The following is a 12,237-nucleotide window of genomic DNA, read 5'->3' on the forward strand; positions in this document are numbered from 1 at the left end:
GAGAGAGAGAGAGAGAGAGAGAGATTGATTTTATCTATTCCATCTTGTCCTGACACCTCCCCCCCCCCCCCGCAGCCTGGCCCCCGGGGCCTCCCCTGGCCCCCCTCTTTGTATACTACTGGCTTTGATACAGAATGGTCTTATATAGAGGGTCCATCTGGCTAAGTATTGCTGGCTGCTGTGCACCATGCACAGCTTGGTGCCAGCATTCCAGCCCAATGTCGATGCCAGAGATTGCAGCTGAGTTCAGTTCAGCTGAGCATGAAAGGCATATTCTGCCAGTCTGCTGTTGGGCCATCACAAGGGAGCTTGACACCTGCTTTCTTTCCTGTTTTTGGTGAGATTGCATCTTTGGCTTGCTACCCAGCTTCAAAGCCCCCCTCCCCCACCCTCCATCTCTGTATCTTCTGAGAAAGGAAGCTGCATCCCGCCTGGGTGCAATGAGAGCAACAGATCAGGCAAAAAAGACTTCACTTTTCCCAGAATTGCCCATCAGACCTTTACCGGAGTGGGTGGGGGGTCCCCCTGGTGGACAATTGAACTCCCTCTTTTTAGCATCTCTTGTCTCTGTTCTTATCTTAATGAAGCTTCCTAGGTCAATATTTCTCAAACTGTGGGTTAGGACCCACTTGGTGGGTTGCGAATAAATTTCTGGTGGGTCCCACAGAACCTCCAGTGAAAACGTGGGTGATGGAAAGATCAGATAACGAATTGCCTCAAGCTCTGAGGCTATTCAAAAAAATCAGATAGCTGCTAACTGCCCTGCAAAGAGTTGAGCTCCTGCAGTTTGCAAGTTTGTGAAAATATCAGGAGATAAAAGATTTGAGCATCTTTTTTTCTGGTGTTTTTTTTCCCCTGTCTGTCAATGACAGGATATGGGGGCAGGTGAAGGCTGGTCACATCACTAAGCTCCTCAAGCCTTGAGGCTATTCATTAGGGCTGCCTCATTGCAAGAAATGGATCGGGTATTTTTGCAAATAAATAAATAAATAAATTCTAGATGACGTTTTTTAAAGGTCTCATAAAGCTAGGTGGATCCTGATAGACTTGAGCAGGGGTCTCTAAACTTTTCGGCTGAAGGGCCACATCAACTATCTGGCACAGGGCCGAGGGCCAGAAAAAAAATTAAATATAAAATTTAAATAAATACATTAGAGATGGAACTTGGACAAACGAATAAATGAATGGGCTCAAATGTCCAGGACTTCTCCAAGCACAAACACAGACCAAGAAATAAAGGCCACACTTAAATGGACCCTCATTCCACCACCCCACAAGCACAACTCTGGTTGTGTTGGTCAACTGGGCCAGATGCTCTCAGGGGATCAGAGGCTGGCCGTGGGCCGGATAGAGGCTTGCCGCGGGCCGCATCTGGCCCCTGGGCCAGGGTTTGGAGACCCCTGGACTAGAGCAGCGATTTTCAACCATTTTCCTCTCATGGCACACTGACAAGGCACTACAATTGCCAAGGCACACCATCAGTATGTTGACCATTGACAAAGCACACTATCCTGCTAGTAGGGGGCTCCAATCCCCCAATGGCCCTACTAATAAATGACCCTCCCCAAATTCCTGTGGCACACCTGTGGACCATCCGTGCCACAACAGTGTGCCATGGCACAGTGGTTGAAAATGACTGGACTAGAGTGTCATTTTAAAAAGTGGCCCCAGTGATAAAAAAAAATTTAAGAACCACTGTCCTAGGTCACTTAAAGGCAAAATGAAATGTACACATGTCAAGAACAAATGTCCCCTCTGTCAAGAAGTTGTTCAGACTGTCACATTCACTTAGGGGCAGTGGTTGTTTAGAGCCTGATATGTCCTGATTGGGTTAATGAGTCAGCTGACCACACCTGAGTCAGCTGACCACACCTGACCCATGACCCAGGTGTGGTCAGGTACGAAAGCACAGACCAGTATTACAGCCTAAAAGGCACCCTTGCTCCACTGAGTTTTGTTCTACCTAGTTTGGCAAAAGGCACAAGAGGGAAAACTCTGGAGATTGGTTGCTGGACGTCCAGGTTGGTGATTCAAAGCTCCACTGTCCAGCCTCAAAACTCCAGGAAAGCTCATCAGTCAAAGATAAGCAGAAATAAACTACAGAGGGAGAAAAGTACCCAGGGTCTCTCCAACCCCTTCCAGCTTCCTTTGCCATCTCTGGAGGGGTGCTTAACCTTTCAGGCCTGGCTTACCCATGGCTACTTGTCCCATGATGAGGGCAAAGCGCAGCCAAGCTCAAAGCATGAAATGACGCCCCCCCCATAGTACATCTTTTCAGTGGTGAAAGATAATTTTGCATGGAATGCTGCACCAAGCACTTTAAGAACATAAGAACATAAGAACAGCCCCACTGGATCAGGCCATAGGCCCATCTAGTCCAGCTTCCTGTATCTCCCAGCGGCCCACCAAATGCCCCAGGGAGCACACCAGATAACAAGAGACCTGCAAGGCCTCCTGGGAATTGTAGTTTAAGAACATACAGCCCCACTGGATCAGGCCATAGGCCCATCTAGTCCAGCTTCCTGTATCTCACAGCAGCCCACCAAATGCCCTAGGGAGCATACCAGATAACAGGAGACCTCATCCTAGTGCCCTCCCTTGCATCTGGCCTTCTGCTACCTACCTACCATATTGAGACCTATGTCACTTTGAGACCTACCACAAGAGACTTGAAGCATGCAACAGCTCTCAGGACGTCTTCGTGGTCTGGATGCGCCTCCTATGGGTGACAAAAACCCAGAGATCATTTCAAAGAGTGAAAAGGACCCCAAAGGGCAAAATCCCACCCACCCCTGGATGGGGCTAGCAAGAGCAGCAACATAGAATGCAGGAGGAGGACATTGGGTGGCCTTTCAGGAAGAGGCTCAGAGGAGAAGGAACGGAGTGGACTGAGAAAGGGGAAGGCTGTTGCAGGAAGAGGAGGCAAGCTAACAGGGAAGGCCTGGACACGAAAGTGAGGCACTAAGACCAAAACCAACCCCACTATGATAGCTTGTGTGAGCTTGTGCGGATCACAAAGAGTGAGGACGGAAGCAGAGACAGGTACTGGAGGAGATACAGCATGGGCAAAGGCATTTAAACGCCAAGGACTAGGAGGCCGATGCGGCGGCTTGGGCATCTGCTTTTAGCTCACCTCCATGTGCCGCTCCAGTTCCTGCAGCAGGGAGATGTATTTGTCCAGACGCGTGAAGGGTTTGCTGAGGCTCGTGGTCAAAGTCAGGATCCCCTGGCAGGCCACCCCTTGGATCTCCATGAACTTTTCCAGTTCATCGCTAGAAGACCACACAATGAGATGCAGAGAAAGCTGTGCTAGTGTTCCCAGCCCAGGGCCGGTCCATCCATGCGGCCAACTGAGACAGGTGACCATCTCAGTCTGCCCACTCACCTCCACTGCTTCTTCTTCTCCTGCTCCCCAGGTTTGAAAAGGAAGAGGGGAATGGAAGAGATAAAGTGGCGGAGAGATGCTCTAGCGCACCCACACACTTTTTCTCCAGTTCTGTCTCTGCCTTCCTTTTCTAATCCAGGAAGTGAGAGAAGCAGAGGCCAGCACATCACCAGTTAAGAGAGGGTAGCATTTGGCATGCCACCGCAGGCACCAGCCCTGTATGAGATTATTACAATGCGCTCTACGTGGGGCTGCCTTTGAAGACGGTCCGGAAATTACAACTAGTACAGAACGCGGCTGCTCGTGTGGTTGTCGGGGCACGTCGGTTTGACTCTGTCGAGCCGTTGCTCTGGCAGCTACACTGGTTGCCGGTTCTGTTCCGGGCCCAATTCAAGGTGCTAGTTTTGACTTTTAAAGCCCTTTACAGCTCGGGTCCGGGGTATTTGAGGGACCGCCTCCTTCCCTACAATCCTGCCCGTGCTCTTAGATCATCTGGGGGGGGCCCTTTTGACTGTGCTGCCACCAAGAGATGTGAGAGGGGCGGCAGCCACAAAGAGGGCCTTCTCGGTGGTGACCCCCAAACTGTGGAATACCCTCCCCTTAGAACTGAGAACTGCTCCCTCGTTGCTAACGTTTCGGCGTGGACTGAAGACCTTTTTATTTCAAAAAGCTTTTAATTGTTGACAGGCTGGCTGGCGTTCTTGCTTTTATATGAAAATCCACGGGGTTTGTTTGTTTGTTTCTAGATTTTTTTAAAATTGTTGTTAATGATTGTTTTTAATGTTATATTTTTTAAATTGTTTGTAAGCCGCCTTGTGTGCCCACTGGGCAAAAAGGCGGGGTATAAATTAATAAAATAATAATAATAATAATAATAATAATAATAATAATAATAATAATAATAATAATAATAAAATGAGCCAATATGCAATCGTATGGTTGTCCAATTCCTTTTTTTTTTTTTTACTTACTTGTGTTGGGTCAAGACGTTGACAGCTGAAGGATGGTTAGCGCAATAGGTGAGGTACAGAGATCTGAACTGGGGCATCAGACCCACAAAGCACCCTCCCACTTTCTGCTGCTGCTCCGGAAGCCTGGAGATTACAGGGGGAGAAGCTGTCATCAGGGCAGGCTGAGGAGATCATCTAGCGCAGGGGGGGCAAGAGGATCAACTGCACGGCTCAGGTATAGTGGCCAGAACTTACTTTGCGCATTCGTCCAGCGCCTGATTGAGCGTTTGCTGGAAGGAACAGATTTCGTCCACGTTCCCCAACAACGACGCAATGTCCATGGCGTTCAGCCTGGAAGGATTCAGAGGCAGAGAGGACAACTTCCAGTGAGCAAAGCAAAGGGTGCTTTTAAGGTACCAACGACAGCTGAAAATACCCCTTGGCTCACACGACAGACACCAGCAACCAGGCAGTGACCACTTCCATCATAATCTCTCATGTTCTCCTCACTTGCATCCCACTTCTCTCTGCATCTGCACTGTTGTGACAACAGAGACCTTTGGCGCTGCCAGCACATTGCTTTGTCCACAGTTAGTTGCAGGTTGAATGAAGACAGCTGCACACAGGGCAACCAGCATTACTCTTAATAAGAACATTAATACAGTGAGCCCTTGCTGTCTGCGGGGGATTGGTCCCGCAGTTCCCCACAGATACTGGAATCTGTGAGTGCTGAAATCTGTGGGGGTTGCAGTGCTGCAGTAACTTACCTGGAGGCCGCGCTACCTTCCCAGTCTCCCCAGAAGGCCTCCAGGATATGATCAGAAGCCACCTTATATCAGTGACTTCTGGTCACATCTGGGAGGTGTTGTGAGGTGCAAGAAGGCCGCACAAGAGCTCCCCACGCCTTAAAACACATCCTGGACGCAACTGGAAGTTGCAGACGCAAACCAGAAGTGGCTTATGGTTGCGTCCAGGAGGTGCACTAAGGTGTGGGCTTGGCATCCACGGATGCACTAATCCAGTGGTTCTCACACATTTAGCACCGGGACCCACTTTTTAGAATGAGAATCTGTCAGGACCCACCAAAAGTGATGTCATGACCGGCAGTGACATCATCAAGCAGGAAAATTTTTAACAATCCTAGGCTGCAATCCTACCCACACTTACCCGGGAGTAAGTTCCATTTACTATCATTGTTAAAAGAATATACACAGTAGCCTGTTCAGAGTAAAGACCTGTACCTTTTTCCCAAATTCAGTCACATACCATGGTAGCATCAAGCTACCATTAAAAATAAAATATTGAAATGAATGGGGACCCACATGAAATTTGCTCATGGATGCTGTGCTCACAGATAAGGAGGGCCACTTTTCAACAACAAAGTTCACAAAGCGATTTGCAGAGAAAATCAGGTAACTAAGGGCCACATCCTATCCAACTCTCCAGTGCTGGTGCAGCCGCAATGCAGTCTCCAGGCAAGGGAACTAACATTTCCTTACCTTGAGGAGGCCTCCATGACTGCCTCCCTACTTCAGGATGCAGCACATGCCCCATTGGTATGGCTGCTTTGGTGCTGGAAAGCTGGATAGGATTGGGTGCAAAATGACTCCCTGTCCCCAAAGGGCTCACAATCCAAAGAGATGCATAACACCAGGAAATGGCCAATAGAAAAGACCTTGTGCTGGTTGAAGAGTGTTTGGTTGGTTGGTTGAGTGTTGGGAGAGTTAGGACAGACAGAAGAAAATATTTCTTTACCTAGCATGCAATTAGTTTGTGGAACTCTTTGCCACAGGAAGTAGTGATGGCATCTGGCCTGGATGCCTTTAAGAGGGGATTGGACAAATTTCTGGAGGAAACGTTCATTACGGGTTACAAGTCATAGTAGGTATGTGCAAGCTCTTGGTTTTAGAGGTAGGCTGCCTCTGATTGCCAGATGCAGGGGAGGGCACCAGGACGCAGATTGTGCCTGTTGTCTTGTGTGCTCCCTGGGGCATTGGTGGGCCACTGTGAGATACAGGAAGCTGGACTAGATGGGCCTTTGGCCTGATCCAGTAGGGCTCTTCTTATGTTCTTAAGCGAGACAGTGATTCTCCCACTGCTAAATCAAAGAGAAGCGCTGCTTGAAAATGTGCCTCTCTTGTTTTCTGATCAAAGTGTCTCCCCACATTAGCGAAAGGAATCCATGCAATGGATGCAGATCTTACTTGTCATAGGACTGGAGGGGTCTCAGATATGTTCCCAGAAGTGACTGCAGTTCCCTGGCATAGTCTCGCTCCGTGTCCAGGATATTCTGAAGCACCTAAAGCAAAGGCACGCATGTTATAAATGGACAGATCTAGATACGCAGGGCACAAAATGGGCACAACCCACAAAAAGGAACTGTTCACACAAAAGACAGAGCCTGCATTAGTCAGGTTGTCACAAGCCTAGCGGAAGTTATGCATATTTTAACATGCAGTACTATTTGGACACATAAGTATTTACTCACCGGGGACACTGCACGTCCCCAGGTGCAAAGGGAGTCAGAGGAAGTGAAAAAAAACAATGGCTTGAGGACAGCTAGGGACTCAGAGCGCCAAATTATTATTATTATTATTATTATTATTATTATTATTAATTTATACCCCGCCTTTTTGCCCAACGGGCACACAAGGCGGCTTACAAACAATTTAAAAATACAACATGAAAAACAATCATTAAAAACAATTTACAATAATTAAAAAATCTAAAAACAAACAAACCCCGTGGATTTTCATATAAAAAGCAAGAACGCCAGCCAGCCTGTCAACAATTAAAAGCTTTTTGAAATAAAAAGGTCTTCAGTCCACGCCGAAACATTAACAACGAGGGAGCAGTTCTCAGTTCTAAGGGGAGGGTATTCCACAGTTCGGGGGCCACCACCGAGAAGGCCCTCTTTGTGGCTGCCGCCCCTCTCACATCTCTTGGTGGCAGCACAAAAGGCCCCCCCCAGATGATCTAAGAGCACGGGCAGGATTGTAGGGAAGGAGGCGGTCCCTCAAATACCCCGGACCCGAGCCGTAAAGGGCTGGTGGGTTAGCAATGGAGATTTGAGTTGAACTACATTTGGCAGTGAACCAAACAGCAAAGGCACCCAGAGAAACATGTTTACTAGCGGCTCTGCAGCAGTACCCCTCCTTTTTCACTTTAGAAACTTGAGCACTGATGCTTTCTGGAAGAGCTGTAAGGCTTTCTTCTTTGCAGTAGAGTAGCTAGAGGGGGTGCAAAGTACTATGTTTTGCAGGTGCCTGAATGCACCATGCCAGTGCCCCCCCCTTCGGAGCCATTCCAGGTGGGGGAGCAAAACAGAGGTAATAGTGATGCCAAAAGACTGCTCCCACTGCCCAGAATGGCTGGGAGGGGGGAGGGGCCACTTGCACTGCATGTTCAGGCACCTGCAAAACTAAGTACTTACACCCCTCTCTAGCTACACCACGGCTTCATTGGATTGGTGTTTGGCAACCGAGATAAAACCAAGGTGGGGGGAAAAACATTCATTTAATGTCATGCTTTATTTCTATTGCATGTGCTGGTTGTGTCCATTGTTGGGAAGGAGCAGGAGAGAAATGAATGAAATGCCCGAGAATGAATGAAAGTACAGTAATTGCAGAATTCAGCCTGCTACAGTTTGTCCAGTCCTGCTTGGGCCAGGACAGGCAAAAGAAAATATTTCTTTACTTGGCGTGTGGTTGGTCTGTGGAACTCCTTGCCACAGGACGTGGTGATGGCATCTGGCCTAGATGCCTTTAAAAGGGGGTTGGACAATTTTCTGGAGGAAAAATCCATCACGGGTTACAAGCCACGATGTGTCTGTGCAACCACCTGATTTTAGAAATGGGCTATGTCAGAAATGGGCTATGTAAGGGAGGGCACCAGGATGCAGGTCTCTTGTTATCTGGTGTGCTCCCTGGGGCATTTGGTGGGCCGCTGTGAGATACAGGAAGCTGGACTAGATGGGCCTGTGGCCTGATCCAGTGGGGCTGTTCTTATGTTCTTAACTACAATTCCCAGGAAGCCTTGCAGGTCTCTTGTTATCTGGTGTGCTCCCTGGGGCATTTGGTGGGCCGCTGTGAGATCCAGGAAGCTGGACTAGATGGGCCTATGGCCTGATCCAGTGGGGCTGTTCTTATGTTCTTATGCTGGACTACCGCTCTATCTCCTTTCTGCTTGGGGCACTTGACACCACCTCCATTCACTGTAGGGCTGCGATTAGACCCAGAGTTCTCAAATTTTGAAGCAGGCATTTTTAGCTAGCCTCCTGGGCAATCGCTAAGAGGAAGCATGAAATCCATTCAGCTCCGATCCCCCGCCGCACCCCGTTCTCCATCCAGTTCAGTTTGTTAGGAGAGAATTGAGTCTTTCTTCTGCACCAAAAATCCTAGCTATGGAGAGCACAAGTGTCATTGCTACTAAGGAATCGCAGGTTACAGGCCGTGATGGCTTTGTGCAACCTCCTGGTTTTAGAAGTGAATGTTAGATGCAAGTGAGTGGCACCCAGGTGCAGCGATCTTCTGTCTTGTGTGCTTCCTGAGACATCTGGTGGGCCTCTGTGAGATACAGGAAGCTGGACTAGATTGGCTTTGGCCTGATCCTGTAGGGCTCTTTTTATGTTCTTATGTAATGTCACAGCCTAAGCATGAACTCTGCTATCCCCTTTTCTAATAATAAAATCTTTCCCAGCACGCTCTGCAGAAACGCAATTAACCTCTGGCATCCTGTTGGACCATCTGTGTGCTGACATTTTAACTTTAAAGTTCAATCCTTGTTTGGGATCCAAAACGTACTCCTCCCCCCCCCCCCAGCTTCTAGTGAAGCAGACCACTGACACTGAAAAGGCCAAGCCAGGACAATCAACGCAACAGCAAATGGATATTTTAAATGCCAATGTATTCAGTTGTCTTGGTTCTTCAGGTTTGCCCTGTCCTGTCTACTGCATTTCCTGGTGACATTAGTGTCACATCCTATGCATCAACTGGACCACGCGGCACCAAGATCTCACAATGGTAGATCAAACAGATTAAAGGGAAGGAGGACATGTGCAATGTGTTCTCCAAAAAGTGGAGCGTGGGGCGTATTGCAGGGCCGTATTACACTGTCCCGGTGCCTGGGGTAGTAAAGTCACAATGTAATTTGATGTCACGACATCACTTCCAGGTTTTTCCCAGAGAAAGGGACACTCACTATGGTGGCTTTGCACACCCCATTCCTTCTCCTGTGGAAACTGGGAGATTCCACAGGAGAAGCAACAGTGCGCAGTCCTTCAGGAAGAACCCGGAAGTTACTGCCCCGTGCCACTTGCACTCCTGGAAAAGGGGGCACTCACTGCGGCGGCTTTGTGTACCCCATTCCTGGCTGGGATTCTCCACGGGAGAATGAATGAAACACTCAGAGCTACCAGGACCCCATCCTCTAGGGAGAACCCAGAAGTGACTGCCTTGCGCCGCTTGAGCCCTCAGAGAAGGGGGTACTCGCAACAGTGGCATGCATGCCCTGTTACTTTTCCTGTGGATGCTGGTTCTCCCTGGAGGATGGGGTGCTTGCTGTGGTGCCTCCATGCACCTCTAAAGAATGGGGCCCACAGTATCTACATGGTCTGGGAGAAATACAAAAAATGTCTGGGAGAAAAAAAGCCGCTATGGATTGTTCCAGCGGAAGTAACTAAATTGACATCAACCTCTCAAGCAGAAGATTGGTTAAAATATAAAGACATTTTGGTCATGGAGGGAGGGAAAGTGGAATTAAAGAAAGAGGATGACTTAACTTTTAAGTATGACTGGTTTGGTTATAGACAGATTAAAGCTTTATTTGAGGCAGATAAGAGAACTGTTGGTTTTAGGGGAAAAAAACTCTGAATTGGAAGAGTTGCTGTTGGGAGAAAAGAGAAAGCAAGTCTCAAAGATTTATAGATTGATAAACGAATGGTACACTGCGGATGAACTTGTACAAGTACAAATGGTGAAGTGGGCAGTGAATGTAAATAAAGAAATATTGATGACAACTTGGGAACATCTTTGGAAGAAATCATTAAAGATTTCGGTTTGTAACAATATAAATGAAAACTGTTACAAGATGATGTACAGATGGTATTTAACTCCAAAAAAATTACTGAATATGAACAATAAGTTATCTAACAAATGCTGGAAATGTCATGAATATGAGGGGTCTTTCTATCACATGTGGTGGACGTGCAAGAAAAGTAAAACTTTTCTGGTCAGAAATATATAGAGAGGGTCACGAAGATATTAAGTTACACAATACAAAAGAGTCCAGAACTGTTTTTGTTAGGTCTAAACTTGGAGAAAATACCAGTTAATGACAGAGCCCTATTATGGTATATGGTGATTGCAGCAAGGATGGTGTATGCAAAGTATTGGAGACAAGACAAAGTCCCCGATATAGACGAATGGTTACAAAAGATGATCTACATGATGGAAATGGATAAACTTACGAGGAGTCTGAATGAGGAAATGTCAGAGAAATTTTACTCGGATTGGCATAAATTTAAAGTTTATCTGGGAAAAAAATTGGGAGGCTAGGTTTAGTATGGTTAGTAGAACGTTAATAAGAGTCATATAATGAACAAAAGTCTATCCTGGTAAAAATAGAATTGTAAAATGTAAAAACGTTGTGGGAAGTCCACGGTGGGGCGGGGGGGGAATGGAATATACATATTGAAGTAAAGAAAGATATGTAGAAATAATAATAATAATAATAATAATAATACAGGTATTTATATACCGCCTTTCTTGGTCTTTATTCAAGACTTTATTCAAGGCGGTTTACATAGGCAGGCTAGTTTAAATCCCTGGAGGGATTTTTACAATTGAAAGAAGGTTCTATCTTTCAAGAACCACAACAGTCCAGGTGTTTCACTCTGATCTGGTTTCACATTCTGGCCTCCTTCTCCCACGCTCAGAGCAGATGGAATCGCTCGGCTTCAGCTTGTCAGCTGCTTCAAGGTCGCACGGTGCCGGTGGCCTCAAATTGGCGACCTTGTGGATGTTATCTTCAGGCAGTCGGAGGCTCTACCCTCTAGACCAGACCTCCTGCCCAATGTAATGTAATGTAATGATTGAAACAAAAATTGATGATGTGGATCTACTGAAGACAAAATGTACTGTGAAAAATCTCAATAAAATTTATTAAAAAAAGAAAAAGAAAAGAATGGGGCCCACGTAGCCATCAGCACTTCCTTCCTGGGAGAACCTGGGGGCAGTCATGTACCCCTGCTTGGCCTAGTGCCTGGGTCAGGTGCCTTCAGACTCCGCTCTAGTTATGCCTCTGGGCTTATGATGTAACAGGGTTTGTCCATGACTTAGTGTTTGCCCAGGCAGATTTTTCACCTCCTCGTTGCTGACCAGAATTGTTGTTGGCAAATTCAGAATTATTTATTTATTTATTTATTTATTTGAAAGATTTCTACCCCACCTTTCATCTGCTAAAAGCAGATGCCCAAGGCGGCTTACAATTTATAAATAATAATAAAAAATACAATATACAATAGAATAAATTTGAGATACAATGGGGAGGAAACACCAATTGGAGGAGGGCAAAAATACTCAAGAATCATGAAGGTCGAGTTAAATATTTTCACCTTACATTTTCAGTGCCTGTCTACAGGCATAGAAATATGCCTGTAGTATGTAGTATGAGTATTATTCTCAAGCATGGGGAGGGGGGGTGCCACTGAATAGGATTTCTGCTAATGGGACAAATTCCTTGCACATGTGCAGGATGCAGCCTCTGGAGGGAGCTCTCACCTCACTCTGTCTGCCACTCTTCACCCTGCTACTTTCTTACCCCGGTCCAAAGCCTCCAGTCGGCCCCCCAAAAGCCTGCTGTTTGCCCAGATCCAAAACATTTATTTTTGCTAATGTAAATTGG

At 46.9% G+C, this 12,237-nt stretch overlaps 1 protein-coding gene across 4 annotated transcripts in view; it reads right to left on the reverse strand.

The window, feature by feature from the left end:
• ARHGEF6 (Rac/Cdc42 guanine nucleotide exchange factor 6) overlaps positions 1 to 12,237 on the reverse strand; it is a 49,816-nt gene that overhangs the window by 17,420 nt on the left and 20,159 nt on the right. For all 4 annotated transcript variants that reach the window (XM_066639930.1, XM_066639929.1, XM_066639928.1 and 1 more), the window contains exons 6-10: positions 6,540 to 6,634; positions 4,591 to 4,686; positions 4,357 to 4,479; positions 3,134 to 3,272; positions 2,660 to 2,719 (exon numbers count right to left, since the gene is read on the reverse strand). In XM_066639930.1, coding sequence (XP_066496027.1) covers positions 2,660 to 2,719; positions 3,134 to 3,272; positions 4,357 to 4,479; positions 4,591 to 4,686; positions 6,540 to 6,634 — 513 coding nt within the window. The remainder of the gene's footprint in view (positions 1 to 2,659; positions 2,720 to 3,133; positions 3,273 to 4,356; positions 4,480 to 4,590; positions 4,687 to 6,539; positions 6,635 to 12,237) is intronic.

Source organism: Tiliqua scincoides, chromosome 12 (assembly GCF_035046505.1).
Source record: "Tiliqua scincoides isolate rTilSci1 chromosome 12, rTilSci1.hap2, whole genome shotgun sequence".
NCBI lineage: Eukaryota > Metazoa > Chordata > Lepidosauria > Squamata > Scincidae > Tiliqua > Tiliqua scincoides.